This window comes from Balearica regulorum, chromosome 18 (genome assembly GCF_011004875.1).
Source record: "Balearica regulorum gibbericeps isolate bBalReg1 chromosome 18, bBalReg1.pri, whole genome shotgun sequence".
NCBI classification, from domain to species: Eukaryota; Metazoa; Chordata; class Aves; order Gruiformes; family Gruidae; genus Balearica; species Balearica regulorum.
Genome location: NC_046201.1, coordinates 13,039,010 through 13,066,923, shown reverse-complemented (window position 1 = coordinate 13,066,923; position 27,914 = coordinate 13,039,010). Strand labels below are relative to the sequence as shown.

Below are 27,914 nucleotides of genomic sequence, written 5' to 3'. Positions count from 1 at the left end.
GGCACTGAGAATAAAGGGAAACAGTGTTTGCAAAGCAAAGCACTGAGGAAGATAAGGTTTGCCTTTGGAAGCAAGGAAGAAAAGGGATATTGATGATTAGGACTGTTTATGTTGGGGTATTCTAGTTACAGTAAAATTTAGTGGTTCTTTTTGAAGCAAACAGGGAGAGAACTCAGGGTGGGTTTAGTGAGCTCAAAAATAAACAGCTGTGGCCTGGATCATCTAGTATTTGTAAACAGGCCCTGAACAAGGCTCATATGAAAGAGGAGCTTGTGAGCAGTGGGGAAATGGTGAGGAGGGGACTGGAGAATCACAGGGCAGTTTGGGTTCAAAGGGACCCTGGGAGGTCCAGCCTCCTATGCGAAGCTGGGCCGGTTCCGAGGTCAAACCAGGGTCCCCAGGGCTGCATCCAGCCTGGTCCTGACGGCCCCAGGGAGAGGCACTGCACTGCTCTGCCGGTACCTGGCCCAGCACCTCGCCGTCCCCATGGGGAAGAGGCTTTCTGTCCGCATGGCTGGGACCTCCTGCATTATAACTTGCTGTCCTCCTCCTCCTCCTGACACGCTGTGAGAGCCCGGCTCCGGCTCCTCGACGGCCTGCCCGCAAGTGCTGCGAAGCCACCAGGCCCCACCAGGCCCCTCGCCCACGGCCTGCCCGGTGCCGGCACACCTTGGCAGGACCCGGAACGGCGGCTGGCCGCGGCGGGAGTTGCAGCGGGTTCAGGCCGGGCCCCGGCGCTGCCCTGGGAGCCCGCCCGGGCCTGGGGCGGCAGCGGCGCCGCGGGAGGGCCCGGGCGAGCCCGGTGGGGACGGGAGCGTTGCTAGGCACGGGGGTTGCTAGGCACCCGCGAGGCGCCGCGGAGCGCCACCCCTAGCGTGAGGGCAAGCAGAAAAGTTCCGATTGGGTAAATTCAGTCACGTGAACGCGTACGGTGGCCGGGACGGGCCCAAGAGCGGCGCCTCAGGGGCGGGTCGGCTGGAGGGTTTTCTCGCTTCTCATTGGTTCGTCCGCATCACATGGCGAGCGTGGCCGCCGAAGCCGCTGCGCGCCTATTGGTGGCGGGCGGCGCGGGCGGGGGCGGGGGGACGCGCGCGGATGTGGGCCCTCGCGCGGGCGCTGCTGCCGGTCCTCGGCCTCGCGCGGCGGCGGTGGCGCGTGCCGGGCTGGGCTATGGCCGAGGCCTCCTCAGCGGCGCAGCCGGCGCGGCGGCCCAAGGACGTGCCGCGGCACGTGTGGGCCCGCGAGCGGCGGCGGAGCGCGGGCACGGGCCTGGCGGGGCCCAACACCGTCTACGTGCAGGTGGTGGCGGCCGGGAGCCGCGACGCGGGCGCCTCCGTCTACGTCTTCTCCGAGTTCAACCGGTGAGTGTGAGGCCGCGGGGACGCCCCGCCTGGGCTGGGCCTGAGGCGCCCCGTCCTGCCCTGACTTCCCCCCCACCTCTTCCCCTCAGGTATCTCTTCAACTGCGGCGAGGGCACGCAGCGGGCCATGCAGGAGCACAAGTAAGTGGGGCCAGCGGGGGGGGGGCCGCCCCGTTCTCCTCCCCGGGGCTGCCTCGGCCCCTGCTCACCCCCACCCACCCCCCTGTCTCGCCCCTCAGACTGAAGATCTCCCACCTGGACAGCATCTTCCTCAGCCGGGTGGCCTGGGCCAACGTCGGGGGGCTGCCAGGTGAGTGCGGGGGGGCTGGCTGGGTGCCCCGGCTGCAGCCTGGCACCGGCTGCTCTCGCTAGGTCCAGCCACAGGCCGTGGCTGTCTAGCCCAGACGTGGTTGCTTTGCAAGCTGCCTGATGGGTGGTGTGGGGGCCTTTTTGTAGCAGTGGAGAGACGAGAGGTGCTGTCAGAGCGGCACGTGGGGCTCTGCTGTGCTTCCAGCTGCAGTGTGGTCTCTGTGGCAGTGCACATGGACACGTGGTGGAAGAGCTGCTGCCTCCCCATCCTACGTGGCTTTATCTTCCCAAAATCTTCTAGAGTAGAAGGCATTACTAGTGGTGGAGCTGTTCGTGAGTCAGACTTATTTGAGTTCAAAGGGATCTACAAAGGGTTCTGGTCCAGCCCTGCCCTCAAAGGAGAGTGCCGTTAGAACAGATCACTTATGATCTTGTCCATTACAGTTCTGGAAATCTCCAAGAAAGGAGGACATTAACAATCTGTTCAGGTAATGTGCTCCAAATTGTGACTAGCAAGATTTGTAGATAGTTTCTTTACCGGCAGAGGTGAGCACTTTTTGAAACTGCTACAAAGCTGAGGTAAAATTGAACTTAGATCTGAGTTCAGTGCTGCTCTTCACAGAGAGGTCCATCACTCCTGGGTGCTGAGATGGATTTTTCTTGTGTCATCCACCAGCGGTTAGTGGGGCTGTGATAATGCTGCCTCTCTGCTTTGTTTTAGGTATGATTCTCACGTTAAAGGCTATGGGGCTTCAGAGATGTGTTTTCCTAGGGCCACCGAGGCTGGTAAGTAGGGGATGCTTCCAGAAAGGAGAATGAACCCTTCACATGTTAAAGCTTACCTTGGAATTGGGGAGCTGGCATCAAGGCAATTAATTGTCCTACAGGTGTAAGATGCTGGTCTGAGTGCCAGCCCAAAGGTTCTGCCAGAAGGCCTGGCTTTAAAAAGCAAATCTCTTCAGTTACACACAAGACAGCATCAGACTTCTGCTCCTTAAAACTGTCTTGTCAGCTAATATTCTGGTATATTAGGTTTTGGATAAAGGGTGTCCTTTTTTCTACTGTCTGCTTCCCTCCATTTTCTTTTAATAGAAACTTGTTCTCTGATCTCCCGCTCAATGTGATCCTTGCCAGCCTGATGTCTAGGCTGAAAATTTCCAATCCTCAGCATTGTTTTATTTCCTTGCAATATCTGCTGACTAATTATGTTGATGGAAGGGATGGGAGAGTGGTTCTTTATCTTCCTTCCTCTTTCTAAATGGCTAATGCTCACTGGAGCTGGGACACCTGCCCAGTCCTTTTTGGCTGTCTCTGGTGCCCAGAGTTCGCCTGGCTGGGCCTTGAGCCTTTGAGTTCACTGAAAGTGACTGTACCTCCTGAAAGCGGTGCTTGTAATCGCAGTGCTTGGGCACGGCCTCCTCATACACTGTCTCTTTTCCAGCAAAACTACTTGAAGGCGATTCGACTCTTTCCTGGGCCCCTAAAAAGGATGGATTTAGGTATGTAGGCCAGGGATGTGTAGCTAATACGAACTTGTAACTTCTTTTTGTTTCAGCTGTAGCCAAGGTTGCATTGAACGGTAACAACTTGCCTCTGGTTTAGATCCACTCAAAGAAAGTTTTAAACATTTGTTTTGATCTGATACACTGTTCAGATCCATCACAAGAACTGCTTGGAAGAAAAAGAGTGTTTCCAGCTCTGTCTTGGTGGGCTGCTGCCAGTCTTTCTGACTAGCACTCGGTCTTAAAGCACTGAAAGGCAATTTGCTTCCAGGGTCTCCTGGTGCACTTGCTTACTGTGGTATCATGGACTACTTTTTGTGGATGATGGACTTTTAAGAAATTTAAGTATTCATTGATCTTTGCAGTTGGGCAGAGAGAGGGAAGGGGGACATTCAGGTTTTGATTAAGAAAGATAAAGGATATTTCTCCTATTTAAATTGTTGTAGAGTACGAATCTTTTCTTGTGAACTTGTTAATGCTGGTTCCTGATCTCTTTCCAGCTGTGCAGTTGCACACAGAGCCTGAGTACAAGGACGAGACGATGACAGTCTGCCAAATACCTCTGACAGGTGAGCGTGTGATGCAGTAATCAGACGGGAGAAGCACGTGTTCAGTAACCGTGGTTAAGGTGGTTAGAGGAATGGCTTCTGTTTGCAAGTCTGAGTAAGGAGAGGTTTATTCATTTACATGTTTTTCTCAGAAGAAGGATCCCTTTCAAAGAAACAAGATGTGCTGAGTCAGGGCCTTGGTTTGTTCCTTTAGGTGTGGGTGTATAGAATGACATGTGAAACATCACTGGTTCAGCTTCCTAGCCAACTGAGTTTTCTTACTGCTGGAGACTGTCAAGTCTGTGCCTGTACTCTAAGTGTCACAGGGTTTAGCAGTTTGGAGAGAATCTGAAGGACTTGGGGGACAGATGGCTCCTGAAATAAGTGACTAGAATATGAAAGTGCAAGTCGGACTCAGGGGAGGAGCTCTGTGTTCTGGTGCAGTTTAAACATAACATAGAAGAGGGAATGCTACTCGTGCTTTTCTTATCTATCCCTTTTTTTTGAGTGATCTTTGTCTGGTTTTATTGGATTTGGGACAGGAAAGTCACTAGCTGCTGAAAATATGTCGCCTCAGAGTCCTGGAGCATCAACCCAAGGTGGAAATAGCCCTAAAGGGGACGCAGGGCCTGGATCCCCAAGATCTGCACAGCAAAGCTTGGAGGAGGGCAAGGAAAAAGAAAACTCAAATAAAAGAGGTGCAAGAAATGGAATGACCTTTTTAACTCTAATGAAGTAAAGCCAAAGGACATGCATTTGTCCTCTGAGCTGTTTGCTCTCTGGAAGTTGTGTGGATGTGATTACTACTTGGGATGTGATTATTCCTGTAGTAGTTTTCCCCTGGCTGGAGTGGGTGCTCCAGCCTGTGTAACTTAATTACGAGTGGATGTAGGCGTTGATTATTCTTCAATCTTAGGCTTTATTTTAGCTTCTTGTGGCTGAAACCTTGGGCTCCCTGGCCTTAGGTGCTTGTAGCACTTTGCTGCTGGGCTCACAGTTGGCTGGATGATGTTGTTCCTGTTAATGTGTCAATGCTTGCTAAAGCATTATAGCTTTAAGAAAAAAGATAGTGATGATTCTAAGTAGTTTTACTTTTCTTTTACAGGTAATGAACAGAAGTGTGCAAGCAGGCATCCCGATCTGGTGATGGCTTTCCTTTGTAAAGTAAGCTTGGACACAAAGGTCTCTAATCAATGTACAATAGAATATAGAACAGAAATTTCAGTTGGAAGGGACCTATAAGGATCATCTAGTCCAACTGCCTGACCACTTCAGGGCTGACCAAAAGTTAAAGCATGTTACTAAAGGACTAATTGTCCAAACACCTCTTAAACTCCAACAGGCTTGGGGCATCGAGCACCTCTTTAGGAAACCTGTTCCAGTGTTTGACCACCCCTTGGTAAAGAAATGCTTCCTTGTGTCATTAGGACATTTCATCTTACAAATAGGTTTAATTGGAGATAGCATTTTTCAAGCAGGACTTTGAAGCTATTTTGTGATTCTACTTTTCAAAGGTCAGAATAACTGTAGTGTGAGTAGGAATGTGTAAAAACTAGAGACACTTTTTTTAGAAGTGTTCTTTGTAGAGCAGCTAATTAAGAGTATACAGGTTCCATTCTTGCTTAATGCTCACAGTAGACCTGTCAGTAGTCACAGTCTGTCCTGCTTACTTGGCTAAAGAAGGGAGCAGGAAGCAGCAGCGTGATCTTGGAAACCAGAAAGTCTAGTAAAAGCGTTTTGGGGGTATATTAAACTAGTGGCTGTAGAACTAAAAAAAAAAATCCTTTGACTTGTAGGGAAACACTTAAACTGGAAGTATGTGGGTCTTGTTTCCTGGCCCTCTTTGTGTGGCTGATAATTCTGTTTTATTTAATTCTTTTCAGATTCACCCAAAGAAGGGCAAATTCCTGGCAGCTAAAGCGCAGGAGATGGGTCTGCCAGTGTGAGTGCAAGATCCCAGTCTGGGGATGGGGCAACACCAGACTTGTTGATGCTGGCAAGCTAAATATTTCTGTGGCCTTGTTTTCAGGGGAACTCCAGCCATTCTTCCCATAATTACAGCTCTCAAAAATGGAGAGCGAATCACTTTTGAAGGCAGAGAGGTAAGATGTATCTGTGCTTTCTGCTGTGGCTTTGTCATCTACCCTCCTTCACTGGGCTCCCAGGGTGACAATCTCTTTGTGCAGGATGTTTTGCCTACCAACAGGCACTGGGACATGTTTGGGTTTTTTTTTTTAACACCCATTCCTGAGCCAAGGGTGGGTGGTGGTTGCCTGCCTATTCCCTCTCATCCCTGCTAAGAGGTTGGCATGGGTTTTGCTGTTTCTGAGCTTCAAGTGGCTGCTCTGCTTCATGACTGGTCCCTGTTCCAGCCCCAAGTTGTTGCTGAATGTGGCTGCCATGGGGGCACGTCTGGGGCTGTTGCAGGGGTATGATTAGGGAAGTGCGCTCTGAAATAAACTCATTTGTGAGTGTGGCTGTATGTCTGCAGTTTGTCAGAGCTGCATCATCTCCCCTTCCCAAAGCTGATTCGGGTCGAGGAATGAACTAGTGGAGTTAATCCCCACACATTTTAAATCTGAGGTTTGAATGCCTGTGTGGCTGTTACTTCCTCCTTACTCTGTTTGCACCTCTTAGACCAAAAGCAGTTCGATAGTTCCTGTGTGCAGGGCCTTAATCTCTCGAATGCTAGTCTGAAGTGAGAGGCAGAGCCAGCTCTGGCCATGTCCCGGATGATTTGTAAGTGAAGATCCTACATTGGACGATAAGATTGATATATCTTTGAGTCATAAGAATTTCACAAAGCCTTTTTTTCTTAAGCAAGCTTTTACTACCATCTGAATTCACAGAACTGTAGGGGTTGGAAGGGACCTCTGGAGATCATCTAGTCCAATCCTCCTGCTACAGCAGGTTGCACAGGATTGTGTCCAGGCAGGTTTTGAATCTCTCCAGAGAAGGAGACTCCACAACCTCTCTGGGCAGCCTGTCCCAGTGCTCTGGACAGAATCTGCTGTGGGAACCTAGAGGCTGCTAAAATTCCCTTCCTTACATTAGGCTGTGGTTTGCTCTGAGACCAGGGTTGGGATTGGTTGTTACACAGCAAAATGTAAATGTGCATAATGAGAGCAGAAAGGGAATCAGAACTGCACCAGCTGGGTTTGAGCATTGGGAGTGCCTGCTTGGAGCTGCCTGCTGGGGCTGGCTGACAGAACAGCTGCCAAGAGTTGGACATAATGATGCAAAAAGGGCTGTGTGTGTAGCTTGGTTGTGGTGTGATCTTTGTGTATCTGCCTGCAGCTCTTTCCTGAAGAACTGTGCACCCCTACTGATCCTGGCCCGGTGTTCATTGTGCTGGAGTGTCCTCACGAGGGCTTTGTGGATGCTGTCTGTGAAAACGAGACCTTCCGAAGGTAGCAGGGTTGGGTGACCCAGAGTGTTTGGGGGAAGACATCTGTGCTGAGCTTTGCCAAAGAGAAGTTCTTGTTCTGTTCTAGATGTGTCTGTTCCTGTGGCTGATGTCTGAGCTATTTGGCACTGTTAAGGAGCTAGAGATGCAAGAAAGGACTGTTGGTGCATTTTAAGCCCTGTAGGAAAGGCAGGTCTGCACAGAACCTGTGAGGTTCTCTAACTATGACAGGCCCATCGTCCCTCAGGGGCCTCCTGAGGAGGAAATGCACACTGATATCTTGATGGGGAGCAATGCAGAGATGGCCACTTCCCTGTGTGGTGGAAGCTTGGACTGCCTGTAATGTCTCTGTGGGGCTTGTGCAGAAGTGTGTTAGGCTTCTGAACGGCTCTGCAGATGATGTTGCTCTTGGAGGAGAGGAAATGTCCTGGGAGGGAGAGTGGAGGTGTCAGCAAATGGCGGACTGGAGCCTTGTGCCTACTGTGATGTGGAGCCTCGAGCTCCTGGGCTGTGCTCTTAAGATATGTGCTCTGCCTGCTTCAGGGGAGGTCATCTCTGATAGTACCAAGATGGGAGAGGGGAAGGGATGCCAAGGTGACGGAGGACTGAAGCTCACGTATTCCTGTATTTGAACGTGCCACAGGTACCAGGAGGGACTTCCTGAGAACCAGGTGGCCTTGGTTGTTCACATGACTCCAGAGTCAGTGCTTCGAGACAGCCGTTACCAGCAATGGCTGGAAAGGTATGGGGTCTTCTGATTACTTGGTTTCATGTCACTGTTGGGAAGCAGTATGCTCTTATGGTGCACATGTTTTTCCAGAGTAGAAGTAGCTGTTGGGTGTCAGCAGGGCTCAGATGATAATGTAGCTAACGGCTCAGGTGTGCATACATACCCAGCTCTAACGTGGGGCTGAAGCTGTTGTCTGTTTTATTGTCCTCTTGCAGATTTGGACCTGGAACTCAGCACTTGGTGCTCAACGAGAACTCCTCTGCGGTGCACAACCCACGCAGCTACAAGATCCAAACCCAGCTGAACCTCATCCACCCAGAGATCTTCCCTCTGCTTACCACCTACCAGAGCAAGGTAGGCCAGGCCCTGCTTGCCTGTTCACCTCACACCCCAGAGCAAAAAATGTGTTTAATGTCGCTCTTCTTCCTGTAGGAAGAAGAGGCTGTGTGTAGCGTGCCCATTGTGCGGGGAGAGTGCCTCCTGAAATACAACTTCAGGCCCCAACAGGAGTGGCAGAGGTCAGTGTCCCTGTCCCTGAAAGTCTCAGACAGGGTTGTCCTGGTTTTGGTTGGCATAGAGTGAATTTTCTTTCTAGTAGCTGGTATAGTGCTGTATTCCGGATTTAGTATGAAAATAACATTGATAACACTGTTTAGTTGCTTGCTTAGCAGTGTTTACAATGAAGTCAAGGACTTTCAGCTTCAGGGGAGAGGAGGGGGTGTCCCCTCTATGTTAGTGACCCACTGGAGTGCATGGGGCTCTGCCTGGGAATGGGTGCGGAGCCACCAAGAGCTTATGGGTCATGATTAAAGGGAGCGCAGGGACGGGGAACACTGCAGTGGGAGTCTGCTACAGGCCACCTGACCAGGGAGACCGAGTGGATGAGGCCCTCTATAGACAAATAGGAGCAGCCTCACGTTCACAAGCCCTGGTCCTCCCTGGGGGACTTCAGTCACCCTGGTATCTGTTGGAGGGGCAACACAGCAGGGCACAAGCAATCCAGGAGGTTCCTGGAATGTGTTGATGATAACCTCCTTCTCCAAGTGATAGAGGAGCCAACGAGGAGAGGTGCCATGCTGGACATTGTTCTCACCAGCAAGGAGGGACTGGTGCGGGATGTGAAGTTCAAGGGCAGCCTTGACTGCAGGGACCATGAAATGGTGGAGTTCAAGATCCTCAGGGCAGTGAGGGGGGTGCACAGCAAGCTCACTACCCTGGACTTCAGCAGAGCAGACTTTGGCCTCTTCAGGGACCTGCTTGGTAGATACCATGGGACAAAGCCCTGGAGGGAAGAGGGGCCCAAGATAGCTGGTTGGTATTCAAGGGTCACCTCCTCCAAGCTCTAGAGCGAGGCATCCCAACAAAGAGGAAGTCATGCAAAAATGCCCAGAGGCCTGCAGGGATGAACAAGGAGCTCCTGGACAAAGTCAAACATAAACCAGAAGCCTACAAAGGCTGGAAGCAAAGGCGGGTAGCCTGGAAGGAATATAGAGAAACTGTCTGAGCAGCCAGGGATCAGGTTAGGAAAGCCAAAGCCCTGATAGAATTAATTCTGGCCAGGGATGTCAAGGGCAACAAGAAAAGCTTCTGCAGGTATGCTAGTGATAAAAGGAGGATGAGAGAAAATGTGAGTCCCCTCCGGAATGAAATGGAACACCTGGTTACCCAGGATATGGAGAAGGCTGAGATACTCAATGACTTTTTTGCCTAAATCTTCACCTGCAAGTGCTCCAGCCACATTGCCCAAGTGGCAGAATCCAAAGGCAGGGACTGGGAGAATGGAGAACCGACTGCTGCAGGAGAAGATCAAGTTTGAGACTGTCTAAGGAACCTAAGGTGCACAAGTCCATGAGACCTGATGAGATGCATCCATGGGTCCTGAGGGAACTGGTGGATGAAGTTGCTCAGCCACTCTCCTTCATGTTTGAGAAGTTGTGGCAGTCTGGTGAACTTCCCACTGACTGGAAAAGGGGAAACATTACCCCCATTTTTAAAAATGGAAAAAAGAAAGACCTGGGGAACTACGGATTGGTCAGTCTCACCTCTGTGCCTGGCAAGATTGTGGAGCAGATCCTCCTAGAGACTATCCTCAGGCACATGGAAAATAAGGAGGTGATTGGTGACAGCCACCACGGCTTCACTGGGCAAATCCTGCCTGACAAACTTGGTGGCCTTCTGTGACCGAGTTGCAGCGTTGGCAGATGAGGGAAGAGTGATTGACATTATCTACCTGGACTTGTGCGAAGGGTTTAACACTGTGTCGCACGACATCCTTGTCTCTAAATTGGAGAGAGATGGATTCGATGGATGGACCACTCAGTGGATAAGGAATTGGCTGGATGGTCATACTGAAAGAGTTGTGGTCAATGTCCAAGTGGAGAACAGTGACAAGTGGCGTTCCTCAGGGGTCAGTATCGGGACTGGCGCTGTTCAACATCTTTGTCAGCAACATGGACAGTGGGATCGAGTGCACCCTCAGCAAGTTTGCCAACCACACCAAGCTGTGTGGTGTGGTTGACATGCTGGAGGAAAGCTATGCCATCCAGAGGGACCTTGACAGGCTGGAGAGGTGGGCCCGTGTGAACCGCAGGAAGTTCAACAAGGCCAAGTGCAAGGTCCTGCATGTGGGTTGGTGCAATCCCAAGCACAGCTACAGGCTGGGCGAGGAATGGATTGAAAGCAGCCCTGAGGAGAAGGACTTGGGGGTGTTGGTGGACAAGAAGCTCAACATGAGCCAGCAGTGTGCGCTTGCAGCCCAGAAAGCCAACCATGTCCTGGGCTGCATCAAAAGGGGTGTGACCAGCAGGTCGAGGGAGGGGATTCTGCCCCTCTACTCCACTCTGGTGAGACCCCACCTGCAGTACTGCGTCCAGCTCTGGGGACCCCAGGACAAGAAGGACATGGAGCTGTTGGAGTGAGTCCAGAGGAGGCCACAGAGATGATCAGAGGGCTGGAGCACCTCTGCTATGAGGACAGGCTGAGAGACTTGGGGTTGTTCAGCCTGGAGAAGAGAAGGCTCTGGGGAGACTTTAGAGACCCTTCCAGTCCCTGAAGGGGCTACAGGAAAGCTGGAGAGGGGCTGGTGACAAGGGCAGGGAGTGATAGGACAAGGAGAATCGCCTGAAGCTGAAAGAGGGTAGATTTAGATTAGGTATTGGGAAATTCTTCCCTGTGAGGGTGGTGAGGCACTGGCACAGGTTGCCCAGAGAAGCTGTGGTTGCCCCGTTCAAGGCCAGGTTGAGTGGGCATCGATCAGCGGTTGGTGAGCAATTGTGCTGTATATCGCTTGTTTTCTGTATTCTTTTATCATTATTATTCTCTTCCTTTTCTGTCCCTTAAAACTTTTTATCTCAACCCATGAGTTTCTTTTTTGATTCTCTCCCCTATCCCACTGTGGGGGGGGGGCAGTGAGACTTTTCAGGGAGCCTGATGAAAGTCTTACCAGGCTTTCTGGGTCTTCAAATGGTACCAGAACTGAAAGCCCAGGTGGTTAAACAGTTGTAGACTTCTCCACTGGTGCTTGCTTTGTGGGCAAGTAGGAGAAGCTGCTCAATAAGGATCTTAAGAGTAGGGGACCACCTGGTGCAAGGGGATACCAGCTGCTGTGGCTCAGATTTCTGGCTCTGGGCAGAATAGGAGGATCCAGATGCCAAAAAAGAGTTTAAATCTCTCTGCTTCAGGTGTCTGAAGGCCTGTAGTATGGCACGTGCCCTGGTGCAGGACCAGGACCCAGGACTAGTATGCTTTTTAGTGGTGCCTGGAGCCCTCTTGAGTAGTCGTTCCTCCTTCAGGGTACCTGTGCTGCCTTGCGGTGCCCTCTAGTGTCTGGCAGCTCTCTGAATCTGGACAGCACAGAGAGCCTGGTGCTTTTCCACAAGCTTCTTCAGTTTGGTAGAATGGTTATTTCTGTGGCATGGCTTAGCCCAACCAGGCCTTTTTGATGCACACCACACTCGTGGGTGTATCTTCCCCCACACCTCAAAATGGATCTTGGAAGGAGTGTTTTACCTGTTATAAGGCTGTTTTGGCACAGTAATTTGGCACTTTGCTCTGAAAAGTGCTGTCTTTTCAGTTCCTACCCTGTCCTGATAGGTGGTCTGTTCTGTTCTTTCAGAGATGCTGTGACTGTCTGCGACCATGATGCGTTTGTAAGTGAAGCCTTGGATCTCCCTGACTTCCAGACTCGTGTGAAGGAGTGCAAAGAGAGCCTGCCTGCTGTACCAGGTGAGGATCAGCAACTTGCCTTGGGTTGGTGTAATGGGAAGCAGGAGGTCTTGGTGACCCACTGCTTTAGGGCCCAGGCAAAGCTGTGAACATGCAGTTTCCTGCTGCTGGAGAGGTGCTCTTAAGTTGTCCTGGAGCTGTGCAGGACAAACTGAGTGCAAACTGAGCTCGTTTCAGTTGGAGTTACATAGTCTTGTGGTTCAGTTTTTCTAAAGCTGCTAGGTTTGGGGATTGGGTGCTGTTGGGGGCAATTATAGGCAAAGCACCTGTGTGTGATTTTTCTGAGCTGACCAGATTTCTGCTCGTGTTGAATGCTGTCATAGCAGCCACAGTGCGAGTCCCTATGTCTGGGGAAAGTCTTGCTCTAGAACCAGCTCCCTGTGAGGCGCACTCTGAATTTCAGTTGCCCTGTTGGCAGTGAGGCTTTCAGGGTATGACACAGCACCATTTGCTGCCTGGATCCTGATGTCGGGGAGAGTCAGGGCACTGTGGGACAAGAGTCAGGTCCCTCTTGAACTGCCAGCTCTGTCATGGGCTGTGAGCAGAGCCCTTGTTTGCCTGGCGTTGGATATGCAGTTATGCATGATCTGTTTTCTTGGTGGTGCTCATTCTGTCTTCCCTTGTAAATCTTGCTCCTGCGGGAAAGCCAGAGGCCGAGGGAGGCAAAAATGAACATGGCTGGGCATGTAGACTGGAGTTACTAGGCTGTTGAACTAAATGGTGTCTGACTGGGCAGTACGTGGATGACTTCTATTTACAAATCCTTGTTGTCTGTTTTCTCCAGGAAATGTGAGTGCTTATCCTGAAATTGTGTTCTTGGGAACAGGATCTGCAATTCCAATGAAAATCCGAAATGTCAGTTCCACACTGGTAAATACCAGGTAAATCCTGATGTCGTGTGTTCTGCTTGGAGATGCTCAGTGTCTCAAGGAGGTGTTGTCCAAGGGCTGTTTCAGCCAGTGTGGTGATGACACAGGGAAGGTGCCCCTCTTGTGGAGTCTTTCGGACTTCTGTTTCAGACACCTGTCTCCCTATAGCTGGGGAAGACTTGAGAGCCACCTGTAAGGCCAAATGTGTAATGTCTTCATTCATTGTACCATCTGCCCCAAGGGCACACAGGACCAGAATGAGCTATGCAGTCAGAACAGTCTTTCCAAAGCTTCAGCTGGTAGAACTGGAGTAGCATTTAGAGGTGGAGCACTGGGAGCTCTCTGCCCTCAAACCCAAAAGCTTCCCCTCCCTGAATGCGCCCTAATCAGGGCTCCTACAGCAGCTGCTAAATGTCTTTGTCACTTGTCTTGCCAGCTCTACCCGTTCCCTGCTCTTGGACTGTGGAGAAGGAACCTTTGGACAGCTCTGTCGCCACTATGGAGAGCAAGTTGACCAAGTGCTGTGTAACATAGTGGCTGTGTTTGTGTCTCATATGCATACTGATCATCATTCGGTAGGTTGACTGTGTTGGAAGGAGAAATGGTGCAGGCATGCTCTGCTGTTTGGGACTCAGGTTTAGCTGCAGGTGATGAATGTGGGCTGCCCTGCTGTTAGGGCTGCACGTCCCCCCCCCCGCGCTAGTGAATCTGTCTGTGTTTCTAATCCTTGCAGACTTGCTGGGAGCATCCATAGATGTAATTTTTTAGCAGTGTCCAACCTGGCTTCCTTCAATGCTTTGTAATAAATAATCACAGGAGGGCCAGTTGGTCTGTTGTAAATTGGGCCTGATCAGGGCAGACTGTTGGTCTGCAGAAAACAGACTGGGACTGAGATGTTGTGTAGAGACTTTGTGCTCTCCATTCTTCTTCTGGGAGCAGACACAGCAGCACTGGGAAGGGCTGAGGGGTTTGTGTTGTGGGCTACTGGCAACCAGCTTGGGGGCATAAGCAGTGACAGTGTTACAGCAGCTTGGCAGGTTGTAGTTATTGGAAAAGCAGTAATCACATATTTCTGACCATAGATTTTTCCAAAAACTGCCGCTTGCTGAGCTGCAATAGCACCGTTGCCCACTTACGCCCCAGATGTTTCTGACCACAGCTTACTGTCACGTTTATTCCCTTTGCAGGGCTTGTTGAACATCCTGATGGAGAGGCGGAGAGCTTTTGTAAGTAGTAGTGTTGTTTCACTGCTCCTGAGCTTGCCTTGGAGTGAGGGGAGGGGAACTTCTGAGTAGTGGAAAAGGTTTAGGAAAAATAGGAAACCCTATTTCTCTAGGTTTTTCTTCTATCTGATTTGTTGTGTACCTAGTGCTGATTTTCCTCTCTCCCCCTCCTGCCCCGGCCTTTGCTTTTACAGGCAGCCCTTGGTCAGGCTTTCAGCCCTCTGTTTCTAGTTGCACCTGAACAGATCATGCCTTGGCTACACGAGTACCACAACCACTGTGAAGAGATTCTCGGAGACATCAAGTGAGTGTTCTGCGTGGTATGTGGAGAAATGTCCTTGCTGGGTCCTTGTTTAAGGCAAACTACTGTCATCCATTCCCCCTCACCCCTTTGTTGAAGGCAACTCTGAGTCCTTCCACTCTGTGTAGAATTAGGATGTGCAGTTTGCAAAGGGGAGGATAGGGTTTGTTACTCAGTTGTGCTACTTAACAGAGGCTTACGTGTAGGCTTTTCCTTTTGTTAGGAAAGGGGACTTGGGCAAATGAAAAAAGATTCTTGGAGGAGAGAGCATTTAACAGTGGGGAAGCGGTTGGATGAGTTACTGGGGCACTGAATAGGGAGAGCAGGGGGAAAACAGATAGCTGCACCGAAATGTGTTGTTTGTAAGGCACTGAACTGAGAAGGAGAAATAGGCTGCTTAAAGATAAGATCAGGTTTTACTTTGTATGAGTCCTTAGTTCTCTCTTCTCCCCTCCCTCACAGAATGATTACTTCCCAGTCTCTTGTGACAGGCTGTGAGAACATCAAACCTAAAGCCAAATGGTTTGTCAGTTCTCTGTTAGAGAACTACGACTTGGCTGAGGTAAGCTGACGAGCTGGCAGGGTCAGTTGCTATGAGGGGCAAGAGGGGACCTGAGGTCTAACACTTATATCCTTGTCCAGTTTCAGACTTGTGAAGTCCAGCACTGTAAAAATGCTTTTGCATGTTCAATGATCCACAAATCTGGCTGGAAAATAGTCTATTCTGGTGACACAATGCCCTGCATGGCCTTAGTACAAATGGGTAGGTAACAAAAATGCTCTGCTTGAGCAACCTCTTGGAGAAAGGTCTCAAACTGTTAGTGTCCAAAGTGGGCACCCCCAAACCCTTGGTGCTGTGCCTGCAGCACAGTGAGGGGCTAAGGGAGGATATGAGAGTTTGTGTAGGCAGTTGGGCTGGGCTGTATTCAACTGAAGGATGAATATATGATTATTTACACAGGGAAAAATGCCACCCTGCTGATCCATGAGGCAACGCTGGAAGATGGCATGGAAAAAGAAGCAGTAGAGAAGACGCACAGGTGGGGTGTGTTCTGCTGTCTGTCACTATTAGGAAGGTGAAGATGTGGAACTTGGATTTGTCCTTGGAGCTGGTGGTGAAGGATCCAAGTCCTGCAGATGGTTCTGGTGTGCGTAGAGCTCTTCAGCACTAAGAATGGTGTGTTGCTCATTGCACCAGTTCTGTAACTCACAGCTGCACTGAACATCCTGAGAGAGATTGGGAAAACTTTTTAAGTGGACAGTAGTAACTCTACAAATAGACTAGCCCAAAGGAAAGGTCCTCTGCTGATTATATTTCAGGACTAAGCTCAGGAGGTAGAGGAGCCGTCACACCCCACCGAGCTAACAGCGCCATTCAAACTGAGCGCTGCAGCCTGTGATACTGAGCGCTGCCCCCAGCAAAAGTGGGGAGACCTGAGAGCAGCTTCTCGGAATTAGTGAGTTACTGTGCAAGAGAGCTGGACTTACTGGCACCCCTGGGACACGTATTTGAGTAAGCCCCTGTCCCCAGTTTCTGGAGCTCTTAACTGTAGAGCTCCAAGGAATTACAACCGCTTTCCTGCGCTCGGAATCATTTGGAAGTCAGACTCTCCATCGGTGTGGGTTGCCAGAGGACGCAGTGCCTGGGCATGCCTGCAGAGAGCAGGGACTCCTGTGCCCAGCAAGCGTTAGATGGCATCTTGTGTGGCTGTTGGTGTGATGTCACCTTTGATGCAAAGCAGCCTGGCCTGCCCCGTTGGAGTGGCGGTGCTAGCCAGGCTGTGTGTGACTGGGGTTCCTTCCGCAGCACAACCTCCCAGGCGATTCAGACCGGGATGAAGATGAATGCAGAGTTCATCATGCTTAATCACTTCAGTCAGAGATACGCCAAGATCCCACTGTTCAGTGAAGACTTCAGCGAGAAGGTTGGAATTGCATTTGATCACATGAGAGTAAGTTGGGAGCTTTGAGCCAGGCTGTGGGAAAGGTTTCAGTGTTACTTTGGGATGGCTGGTCATGAGTTACATTCTCCACTGCTGATATATTGATACACCATCTCCTTCTGAAGAGTAATCTCTGAAACAGCTCCTTTTGATGGCAGCAGGCGTCACCAGTCTGGGGGACAACAGTTGGCACAGCAAGACAGGTGCTGATGGCTGTTGAGAGCAGGAGTCTGCTCTTAACACACTGGGTACTTGACTCCTGTCACCTCTATTCTGAGCATGCTACTCCCAGCTGAAAACCTAACTTTGCTTCTGTGCCCACTCCCTTCTCAACTGGTGTGTTGCTTTAATGGCATTCTGCAAAAGATATCCAGGAGCCTGAAGCTGCGGCCATTGGATTGAGCACAGTTGTAGCAGTGAGAATAGCTCACTAATCAATCAGAACATCATTTCTTGTGAAGAAAATGTAAATAAGTTGGCCTATGGGATCTGTGAACTGACTGCTACAAAACGACGGCCTGCCTGCTCGTGTTAATGCAGCTGAAAATTGTCAGGGGGGTTAGGGCTCCTCTGTGCCGGGTGCTGCACAGAGGCAGTGCCAGTGCCCCACTGTCCAAACCGGCAAAAGATGGAGAGGAAGGGGAGGGAAGAAAAAGCAATTCTCATGTGGGTGCTCACATGCTTGATGTATTTCAGGTACGTTTTGGTGACTTTCTGACCATCCCAAAGCTGATCCCGCCTCTGAAGGCTTTGTTTGCAGATGACATAGTAGAAATGGAGGAGCGGAAGGAAAAACGGGAGATGCGGCTTCTGAAGGAGACTGTTCTAACCTTGGACAAACTGGCTGGTGGTGAGAACAAGGAAGCACCATGCCTGAAACGGAAACAAGCCAAAAACCATCAGGAACTACCAAACAAGAAGCTCAAAACAGTAAACTGAAAGAAACACAGCTGAGAGTGCTCTGCTCTGTAAGAAGGGCCTTGCTCTCTGCAGGCCTCAGGCGTGCGCAGTGCTGCAGGCACCATGGAAAAAGGGGCTGGCCTCGGCGTCTGGGTTTGCTTGGACATCAGTGGGTCTCCGTGGGCTGAAACTACCACGCACGCTGTTAGCAGCACCGGTCCTTGTGGTGACAGTACCTGCCATACAGTTCCTGTTCCTGGGTCTCACCAGCCCACGTGTCATTTTTCTTTTAGCCAAAAGTTCTTCTCTCTGAACTGTTTTAATTTGGGGTTTTATGCTAGAAGCTATTGATAGTGGAATGGCAGCAACTGTGACCTTTGCAAGAGATCAAGTTCGAGAAGCCCTTGAGGGGCCGTGGATTCGCCAGTGTAAGGCGGGCAGGTCTCTGGGTTATGAGGAATGCAACTGGGAATCAGAACCTGGCTCATAGGAGGAAATTTCACAATAAAATGGGACCCAGTTTATTTTTAGGTTAATTTAGGGCTGTGAATGCTGCTGTGTTCCCATTTTATTTTGTTTTTTCTCAGCCGATTTTTTTTTTTCATAAGATGGGTTTTCTAAAACCTTTATTTAGAATCTGAATAAACCACTGAACATTGTACAGGAGGCTGTGTTTTGTCTAGAGGGCCAGTGAGGGAAAACAAATACCTGAATTGCTCCAGAATGACCCTGGCTGGTTGTTTCTGGATTACAGCATCGGTGTAAAGACCAACATCTCCCCCTGATGCTGGAGCCTCGTTCTTCTTCTGGCTGTGTTTTGTGCCAGCAAAATCGTATCTGCCTCTGCTCCTGTACAGGCGGGAGCCTCACCTCTGTCAGTTCAAGCTGGCACCAGCTGGGGTGGTTGTTGAATGGCTCCAGAACAGACAAAGTGTTTCCTCGAGCAGAGCCCGGTCCTGGATGCAGGAAGGATGGCAATGCAGGCTCATGTGGGGGAAGGTCTGTGGCTAGGAAGAAGAGTGTTTTCGAGGCTTTTGGTGGGTCAGCTTTGCTGCTTCTCACCAGTGCAGTAACTGCAGGTGGGTGGAGGCAGGAGGGAGAGCTTTGGCCTGTTTCAGTTAAGGAGTTTATTTTCAGAGGGAACTTGATGGCACTGGGCCCCAAGCGCTGATTAGCAAATAATACCAGCGCATATTAAAGATTTAAGACTTCAGTTTAAGGTGACAGAAAATGAAGACACAAACCAGCAGCAAAGCATCTTTTGTTGATTAGCTATGCTTTAGTATTATGCTTGTCTAAAGAGGAAACTGGGTAATTGACACAGCAGGGTCTGCAGGGCTTTTAGGAATAGCAGGGGGCTGGGGAAAGACCAAGCAAGCATTTGTTACTGTGCAGTGTAAGTAGGGTCACGCTGGGTGCCCAGGGAGGGCACGGTTACTGCTGGGGTAAGGGAAGCAGCCGCTGGCCTGCACAGCATCCCTGTGCTTCTCTTCATAGAACTAGACCAAGGTCTTTATTTTCTAAATGAAAGAACCGCTTCTCCCATAAAGGTATTAATAAAATGGAAATACAGCAGCGTGAAGAGACTGTAGCACACGAACACCGCTCCAGGCGGTTGGTGTGAGTCTGGTGGTGGTGAGCAGCAACATGATCGCGGTGGGGGAGGACGAGCCTGTGCCTGGTGTAGGTCCGCGCTGGTGCATTCCCCGCGGGGTGAGCCGGGGGAAAATCGCTTCTGGGGAGCCCGAGCTGTTCGGCGTAGGGAAGAACGGGGCTGGGGGAGGAAACCCGACGGGGGAGCCCGAGCTGGGGCCGGCGCTGGGGCCTGCCCTCGGCTTCCTGTCCGGGACCGGGGGCGGCTCCTCGGCGTCCCGCTGCTGCCCGGGCCGCGTCCCCCGGGCAACGGGCGGCTCCTCCCCGCAAACACCCGCCGGGCACGGCCCGATGGAGGCGGCGGAGGAGCCCGGGGCCGGGCGGCTGGTGCGGAGCGCGGCGCGGGGGCTGGGGGTGCCGGCAGAGCGCTGGGCGGGCGGCGGGGCGGCGGGGCCGGCGCTGCGGGACTTCCTGAGGGGCGCGGCGGGGCCGGTGCTGCTGGCCTGGCGCGGCCCCGCCGGGGAGCTGGTGCTGGGGCCGCCGCCGCCGCCGCCCGCCGCCGCCCGCCCCAAGGCGCTGTTCTTCCTGCGGGCCCCCGGCGCCGGTCCCGGAGAGCTGCTCTGCGGGGACCTGCCAGCCGATGCCCTGGGGCACTTCGCCGCCCTCGTGGAGGAGGTAAGGCCCGGGCAGCCCCGAAGGCGGAGGCCCTGGGCACTGACGGGTACCCTGGGCCGAGGGCCGGGACCGGGCACTGCCCCTCGCCCGTGGCGGCGGGGAACACGTCCATCCGCCCCTGCAAACCATCTGCTCGGCCTCCCGCCTGTCTCTGCCAACCTGCTTGTGCCCCTAGCCCTGCCCTTCACAGCACCTCCTGGCCCTCGGGGGTCTTTAGAATTCCTTTAAACCTCTGAAATCCCGATCCACACCAGCTCAGGGCCTGTTTGACAGCAGTGTCCTTGTGGGACTGATCCACGCTGTGGAATCACAGAGGGGTAGGTGTGGGAAGGGACGCCTCAAGGTACCTGCTCAGGCAGGGCCACCAGAGCAGTGGCCCAGCACCATGTCCAGGCGGCTTTTAAGTATCTCCACAACCTCCCTGGGCAACCCGTACCAGTGGTCAGTCACCCTGACAGTGAAAAAGTGTTTTCTGATGTTCAGAGGGAACCTCCTGTAGTTCAGTGACCCGTTACCTTCAGTGGGTTGATGTTTTCCCAACAGGATCCTCAAGAGGTTCAAGTGCTCTCTCTCCTGTGTTAGTAGCCTGAACCAGGCAGCGTTGTCTTGATTTATGATGGCCCCTGACCTGGAGAAGTCTCGTCAGTGAGGCTGTAACAGGAAAGTAGAGGATCTGCTTGATTTGAGATGACGCTGTTGGTGTATTGAAATGGTGACTGATAAACTGGATTCCCAGGAGCAGGCTGCCAGACTGGGTTATCTTGGTTTTGTGGGTAACATGTAATGGACATGGGCAGCTTTTGTTCTGAGGTGTTTGATGAGCCCACGGTCTTGGTAAGTCTGTACAAACAGGGGTGTTTGCATCGTGGCTTTGTTTATAAATGATGGCAGGTAGCATATGATGGGCATTGTAAACGCCATCTGGAGAGATTTTGGGGTAGGAGCACTTCAGCAGATCCTGTTAGATCCTGTTTTCTGGCTGCCTTCTGCAGTTGGGATTGTGCATCCCGCCTGCCTGTTTGCAGGCTTCTGTCTCCCCGCAGCCCGTGCAGACAGATGCAGTATTTCCGTAGGGAGCGGATTGTGCCTGCGTTCGGTCCCACTTCGTCTCAAACGTTGAGGAAAAGAGTGGTAGTGCTGTGTTGGGAGGACAGGCTGGGTCTGTGTGGAGGTGAAGAGGGTCTTGAATTTCCTGAGGTGAGGGACACACATTGCTCTGCCTGCTGCACGAGCACGCCTTGTGGAGAGTCTTTTATCAGGGGTTTCTAGGGCAATCTTAGAAGAATTTGTCCAGTGAAAGCAACAGTTTGTGTCAAACTCTGCGCGGGTTACGTGGGACGCCAGGAATGGACACACCAAAGCCGTGTCTCTATTCGCAGAAACAGAGCTGCAGGTCAGAGCTGGGGCGACCTTGTCCACTGCTCACACTCAAACTCTTGTTATGGCTGATGGGCACACACCTCCCCTCTGTGGAGCTGGGGGTCACCCTGGGTCCAGTTAGCACTTTAACAGTCAAGAAGAAAATGAACGGCTATCATTAGACTGATTACAACGTTACTTGCACTAGCAGTCCGTGTGATTTAACTAATAGAGAGAAATCTTGCTAATAATGCAGTTAAAACTGTTGAAGGCAAGCTCGGCAGCCCCTGCCTGCGTTCCCTGGGGCTGTGCTCCCCCTTACCGCAGCTCCCTGAGCACAAAGGTTGCTGATGCCTCTCTTAGGTCGACAGTTATGGTTACAAAGAGCCATCAGCATCCTGGGATGGCACCATGTGGTGGGCTGCCTCATTCCTTCTCGATTTTGTGTCCATTTCTAGGTATTTTTATACCTTTTCGTATCACAGCCTGCTCCCTTCTCCTCAGCCCCAGCTAAAGCTGCTCCCAGCAACCTCCCCCGTGCCTAGTAACACGGAGGGTTGTTGTTTGTCACCAGGAACAACCTGGCTTTGTCAGGCTGTTGCCAACGGCTGGTCCCAGAGCAGAGCCAGCCCGTGGTAGGTGACAGACACTGAGTTGCTATCACAGCTCAGACAAGCCAAAAGCAGCTCAGGTCCAGGCAAGCCCAGACCAGTGCTGAGACCCCACGCTGTCGGGTCGGTACAAACCCTGGGAACTTCACTGATTATGACAAAAATCATATTTAGTGGGCTGCAGCTTTGGAAAATAACCTAAAAAGTGGCTGTGCTCAAGACCTGTAGTGCAGTTGGGACAGTGACCTAGGTGACCCTCTGTGTTGGGTTTGCGTGGCAAGGTTTTGGTAGCGGGGGGACTACGGGGGTGGCTTCTGTGAGAAGCTGCTAGAAGCTTCCCCTGTGTCTGACAGAGCCAATGCCAGCCGGCTCCAAGATGGACCTGCCCCTGGCCAAGGCCAAGCCAATCAGCGCCTCTGTGATAACATATTTAAGAAGGAAAAAAAAAAGTTAGAGCTTTTGCAGCTGGAGAGTAGTGAGAAGATGTAAGAAACTCTGCAGACACCAAGGTCAGTGCAGAAGGAGGGCAGGAGGTGCTCCAGGCATCAGAGCAGAGATCCCCCTGCAGCCCGTGGTGAAGACCATGGTGAAGCAGGCTGTCCCCCTGCAGCCCATGGAGGGAGGATGAGGGGGTGTAGAGATTCCACCTGCAGCCCGTGGAGGACCCCACGCCGGAGCAGGTGGAGGCACCTGAAGGAGGCTGTGGCCCCGTGGGAAGCCCACGCTGGAGCAAGCTCCTGGCAGGACCTGTGGCCCCGTGGAGAGAGGAGCCCACGCCAGAGCAGGTTTGCTGGCAGGACTTGTGACCCCGTGGGGGACCCCACACTGGAGCAGTCTGCTCCTGAAGGTCTGCACCCCGTGGGAGAGACCCACGCTGGAGCAGTTCGTGAAGGACTGTAGCCCGTGGGAGAGACTCACGTTGGAGAAGTTGGTGAAGGACTGTCTCCCGTGGGAGAGACTCCATGCTGGAGCAGGGGAATGATGAGAGGAGTCCTCCCCCTGAGGAGGAAGAAGCAGCACAAACACCGCATGATGAACTGACCGTAACCCCCATCCCTGTCCCCCTGTGCCGCTGAGGGGGGCGGAGGTTGAAGCCGGGAGTGAAGTTGAGCCCGGGAAGATGGGAGGGGTGGGGGGCGGTGTTTTAAGATTTGATTTTATTTCTCATTCCTCTATTCTGTTTTGCCTAGTAATAAATAAGATGAATTTCCTCTCTTAAGTTCGGTCTGTTTTGCTCGTGACGATAATTAGAGAATGATCTCTCCCTGTCCTTATCTCGACCCATAAGCTTTTTGTTGTACTTTTTCTCCCCTGTCTAGTGAAGGAGGGGAGTGATAGAGCGGCTCTGGGGGGCACCTGGCCCCCAGCCAGGGTCAACCCACCACATCCTCACCAGCAGTAGATCCCAGGAGGTACCAGAAGACCTTCCCTTTGTGCTCACTGGGTGGTGCCATCAAGGCACAGCCTCTGGGTTCTGCTGGTCTTGAAAGGCTGCCTGAGGCCCCTGCCCCTGCCTGCTGGCACTGGGATGGGCAGCAAGCACCAGGAGGGGCTGTGAGGGCAAGGGGACAAGAGCCCATGGAGCTGTCTCCAACTGCAGGCTTGAGAGGCTGGGAGAGCCCGAGGATGAGCTCGGGAGAGCTCACATCGTCTGCTGGGTTCCACTCTTCTCAGCTGCTTGGATTTAGGAGAGAGGGTGTACTAGTGTACAAAGTGGGCTTGTAGAGAGACCCGTTCATCCTCACCTGTCCTTGTTTCACACAGGCAGGGAACTGCTCGGACAGCAGTGAGTATGTGTCTCCAGGCTCAGCTGAGCAAGGACCTCAGAGCCTGGTTGCCTTTCTGTCTCCTGCAGCACTTTTTTCTGCATTGCTCTTTCCTTACTCCTGCTATAGGTGATTGTGCCCATCCTGACAAACCAGAAGAACCATCAGGGCTGGCCACGAGTGGTGTCACAAGACATTATCCGTCATGTCCACAACCTAAAAAGTACTGTTTTCATGGTTGTGGGCCAAGTGAAGGGCAAGACCTTGCTGCCTCTTCCAGCTGGCTTGGAGGGAATCGAGGACATTGATCTGGAAAATGAGAAATTGTGAGTTCCACCCCTTGCTCTCCACAGGGTTTTCTCCTGCTGATGCATGTACTGTGTCTTTTGGGGACCCTTCCTCCCAGTCATGGTGATTCTTACTCTTTGTCATCTGCTGCTTATCCAGACTGCCAAGATGGGTGTATTTTGCTCAACCTGCTCTCTAGTTTACAAGCTCTGTCTTTGGGGACTGTGTGACAGTACAGGCAGGAAAAACTCAGAAAGTACAAAGGTATTGTGGGTGCACAGAGAAACAACGAACTGCTTGGATCATTGGGGAAAAAACAAACCCTGTGGGCAAAACCACTCCAGTTTTCCTGACACCACTGAATGGGAAGGCAGGATTCTGTCTTTTTCTGGCTTCTATCTCCCAAAGCGCGCTCCCAAAATGCACTGATTCAAAGTTAAATGACTCGCTTTTTAGTGAGTCATGCTGCCTGCTTGGTCAGGATGGTTCTGCCTCAAAACCAGATGGGCGGATGAAGGGGATGGTTCCCCTTCAAAACCAGATTTATCATGCAAAGGTACAGAAAAAAACACCAACAACTTCCTGGAAGTTTCTGAAATGTTTATGGTCCCATACAGAGATTTTAACCATGTGGTTTGTTTTCTGCAGCCTGGAGCTGATAGATAGATCTCTTGTACATGCCACTGAGTCAGCCATCATAGACTGGAGCTACCAGATCCAGGAAGCGCTGAAGAAAGAGTCCTCAGAGCCTCTCTTGCAAGGCAGCAACCCCAACCCAAAGGTGGAACTGGAGTTCTGGAAGAACAGGTACCCCAGGTGGCCTGGCCAGGGCATGGTGGTCACTGCTGCTGGTTTTGGGTGAAGGGAGAGTGCTGGTGGCAGACAGAGCTGTTGCTTCTACAAGCTGAGAAGAGCAGGCTGCCTCAGATTCATGTAAAAATTTGAGCTAAGGAAAACTGCTCCCTCACATAAAACAATCATGATCTGCAAAATGTCTGGGAGGTCACTGGGCAGCCGACTTTGGTTTAGCTTGACCCCAGCCCAGGGGCTACAGCTCAAGGGAATTTTTTTGGAAATGCTCTTTCCATCACTGTTCACTAGGAACCAGGCACAGCAGTAAGAGCTGATGGACACCTTCTGCAGGGCCTTCTGGAAGTGGTGCTGCTCAGCTGGCTGCTGTTCGTCTTTTGATCCCTGAGGGGGTTTAGATGCTCAGGAGCCAGGGAGTGGAATTTCCTCCTGCCCTTTGAAAACCTTTGTGCCATGTTGGTACAGGCTGACTCGGGGCAAAGCCCTGCCTGCTGGAGAGCTGTTGCTAACGCCTGCAGAAACACCTGATGGCTTCTTTCAGCAGTGTCCTACCAGCAGCAGAGCTGCTGTCATGATGAACCCCATCTGTCTGTCCGTAGGGTTTGTCCGTGCCTCTTGCAGCAGCTTCCTCCCGTTTCACTGTTGGGACTCAGTCTGCGTGTAGCTGGAGGAAATCCTGAATCAGGCCCAGGGAAAATGGATGGAGTGTGTGCACAGCTGATGCTCCCCAACGTGGGCTTGTAATGTGTCTTGGTTGCTGTAGGTGTGATGACCTTGAGTGCATTTACAATCAGCTGAGAACGAGGAAGGTCAGGAACATGATGGAGGTGCTGGAGAGAGTCGAGAGCAGCTACGTCCCAGCCTTCAAAGCCATGCTCATGGATGTTGAGACAGGTGAGATGCTAGGATGACTTCTGGCCTTTCTTCAGAGCCTGGTGTTACTGGTTTCAAGCCCAATGTGGCTGTAATGGCACTGATCATTTGGAGTTTGCTGTGACCGTAGAGCCTGCAGCCACGTTTCTGGCCATCTCTCTGGTTCATGGAGTGAAATTCAGCTGCTTGTGCTTGATCTGATGGTTTCGTTTCCAGGCTGGGACAAGCTTGATCACTGGTCTGTTGAGCCAGACTCAGGGTGAGTGGATTTGAGAATTCATTCTGCTGTAATAAAGAATTCACATTAATCCAGCAGGACTCACCCCAACTTTCACCAGCTCCTGTGGTGTCAGCCTGCAGGAACGGGGGTTCAGGATAAGAGGACAGATCTTGTAGCCAACTGCAACTACCCAGGACTTTGTCAGACTGCTATTTCCCAGGCTTTGGCCACTGCAGCCTGAACCTCCTTGCTAAAGAAATGGCAGTTTGTACTTCAGGATGGGGACGTGAGGTACCTCTGGTGAAAGCAGGCAGGTGTTATCACCTGTGTTGCACGAGAGGAGAGCAGGGTCCCTGTGGCTGTGCCCAAATCCAGGCAGAGCTGGGCAGAGGCAGAGCTCTGCATCCTGCATCATGGGGATGTGCTGGGGGGGGTGTTGTTGCCTCCGTAGGGGCTGCAGCGTGGGGCTGAGCGTGACGCACACGGAGCATGGCCTCCCATCCCGCATGACTGTCCACATCCCCATCAGTAATGTCCTCCCAAGGCTCAGGGTCTGGCCAGCCCGCAGCTCTCCTGGCCACCTCTTCAGCAAGGGATTGTTGCTGGGTGGTTGACCTGTAGGTGGTGGTGTGCGTCAGCAGATCTGCCTTCTCCTCTCCCTTATTTTGCCAGTCTGACACAATTCGGTAAGACAAGAGCAGAAGAATGAGATTTGAGCAGAAAAATGAAAGGATTGCATTTCCCAGTTTAGGGAATCAAAACCTTTTTATTTTTTTAGGGTTTTTTTTCTTTTTTATTCATAAGAAGACTTACAAGGAAGGAAGGAATTTTTTTTTTTTTTGCCTGTAGGTGAAGCAAAATTCTACCTTAAAAAATGCAGCTCTCTTGAATCAAGCATAATCTTTTTCCAGTGAGCTTTGTTTAGGAAGTTCAGTCCAGCCAAAGGAAAAACTGCAAATTCCCCTCCATAGTGAAAAATAGTGTAGTCCTGCTGCTCTGTCCCCTGTAGACCAACAAGACCAACCCTCCATGTCCATCTTCAATCAAGCTGCTCTCTGGCAAGACAAAACCATTCAGGCTTCCTAGCAGATAACGCTGTTCTTCACCCCTCACGTGGAAACATTTAATCTATTAAGGATCTGTGTGGCGCTCGACACTGTGCAATTTATATGGGCTAGAGAAACACCCCTTATATAAGGAGCCAAGAGTTCATTGTCAGACTAATTAATGCTTTAAGAGTCTAATCCAAATACAACAAATATTTGGTTTTAATCCAGTTACAGCAATACAAACCCTAAGTGGATAATTTGGACTATAATTGCTAATTTCCATTACAATACCGTTCAGATTTGTATGCACCTGCTTTTGAGTCTCTGCCCCTTTCCCTGGTGTGATGCCTCCCCTGCTGATGCAATGGTGTGGATGTTGTCTGTCTCCTTTGCTGGGAAGGCGATGGGGGGTTCTTCTTCCTTGGTCTTGGGTTTTGGGGTTATTTTTATGTGCATCCAAGCACTTCCATCACTTCTCTTCTTGTTGGTCCACAGATTTAATTGCACAACGATGACCTGGTTTTATTAATGCTTGCACTCTGGGATGACTCTTCAGGGGAAAACCACACAGCTGTGCAAAGCTAAGCTAAAGCTTTCAACTAGTCAGACATTAGTTACCTTGCTGTCAACGGGTCTGCTGTTACAGCCAGGGCAAGTGGGACCATGGTCATCTGCCCAATGAGCAAGGGGCTACTGTAGCCAAACCTGAGCGAAAATGAGCTCAGGCCAAGCCCTGGGATGCTATATAGCCTGTGATGCAACGTAGCAAAGTCGGTAGCCTGCTCATAGCGATGGCAGCGCTGTATTTTTGGTGCACGTTCTTCACAACTTGATTAGCAGCTGTACACTCTGCCTCTGCACAAAGCTGTCCCAGTTCCCTGTCCCTTGCCATAGCATCAGTTTATTTCCTCTTCTGGTTACTGCCACAGGTGAGCAGTGTTCAAGGGTGAGCAATCTTCAGCGCGCAGGTAGTTGAGTGTGCTTTGTGCTTGTCAGGACTGTTTGTTTTCCAGGCACCTTTCCCTCTGGTGAGGTGAGTATCCAGCTCGTAACCCAATGCACCACAGCGTGGTGGATCTTACCACTTCTCCCATCTCAACACAGCTTTGACCGAAGCTCAGGACATTCACCTGCACCTGACGCCCCTCAAGCGCCATTTGGAGGACATAGAGACAGTTGAGTTCAGCGAGGTGAAGCCTTTCCTGGTCCCTCTGCTCCACGTGGTGTGTTTGATCTGGGTCACCTCCAAACACTACAACAAGCCCGTGCGGATAGTAGTGCTGCTCCAGGAAATCTGCAACCTTCTCATTCAGCAGGTGTGTGGCCATGATGCCTGTGTTTGCCAAGGGAAGTTT

At 51.5% G+C, this 27,914-nt stretch overlaps 2 protein-coding genes across 3 annotated transcripts in view; both read left to right on the top strand.

Moving 5' to 3' along the window:
* The first annotated feature begins 1,016 nt into the window (after positions 1 to 1,016).
* Positions 1,017 to 17,976, top strand: ELAC2 (elaC ribonuclease Z 2). Its single transcript, XM_075770443.1, is given in 25 exon segments — positions 1,017 to 1,070; positions 1,072 to 1,361; positions 1,451 to 1,501; positions 1,600 to 1,670; positions 2,391 to 2,455; positions 3,111 to 3,168; positions 3,672 to 3,740; positions 4,262 to 4,417; positions 4,825 to 4,883; positions 5,603 to 5,661; positions 5,749 to 5,821; positions 7,017 to 7,129; positions 7,769 to 7,867; positions 8,071 to 8,209; positions 8,288 to 8,373; positions 11,970 to 12,079; positions 12,864 to 12,960; positions 13,385 to 13,523; positions 14,136 to 14,174; positions 14,366 to 14,475; positions 14,935 to 15,034; positions 15,115 to 15,235; positions 15,434 to 15,512; positions 16,280 to 16,424; positions 17,112 to 17,976. Coding segments are annotated over 25 exon segments (2,625 nt in total). The 3' UTR covers positions 17,355 to 17,976.
* A 1,196-nt stretch (positions 17,977 to 19,172) lies between these two features.
* DNAH9 (dynein axonemal heavy chain 9) overlaps positions 19,173 to 27,914 on the top strand; it is a 214,267-nt gene continuing 205,525 nt past the window's right edge. For both annotated transcript variants that reach the window (XM_075770400.1, XM_075770399.1), the window contains exons 1-5: positions 19,173 to 19,583; positions 23,449 to 23,645; positions 24,256 to 24,414; positions 25,181 to 25,311; positions 27,664 to 27,875. In XM_075770400.1, coding sequence (XP_075626515.1) covers positions 19,260 to 19,583; positions 23,449 to 23,645; positions 24,256 to 24,414; positions 25,181 to 25,311; positions 27,664 to 27,875 — 1,023 coding nt within the window. In that variant the 5' untranslated portion in view covers positions 19,173 to 19,259. The remainder of the gene's footprint in view (positions 19,584 to 23,448; positions 23,646 to 24,255; positions 24,415 to 25,180; positions 25,312 to 27,663; positions 27,876 to 27,914) is intronic.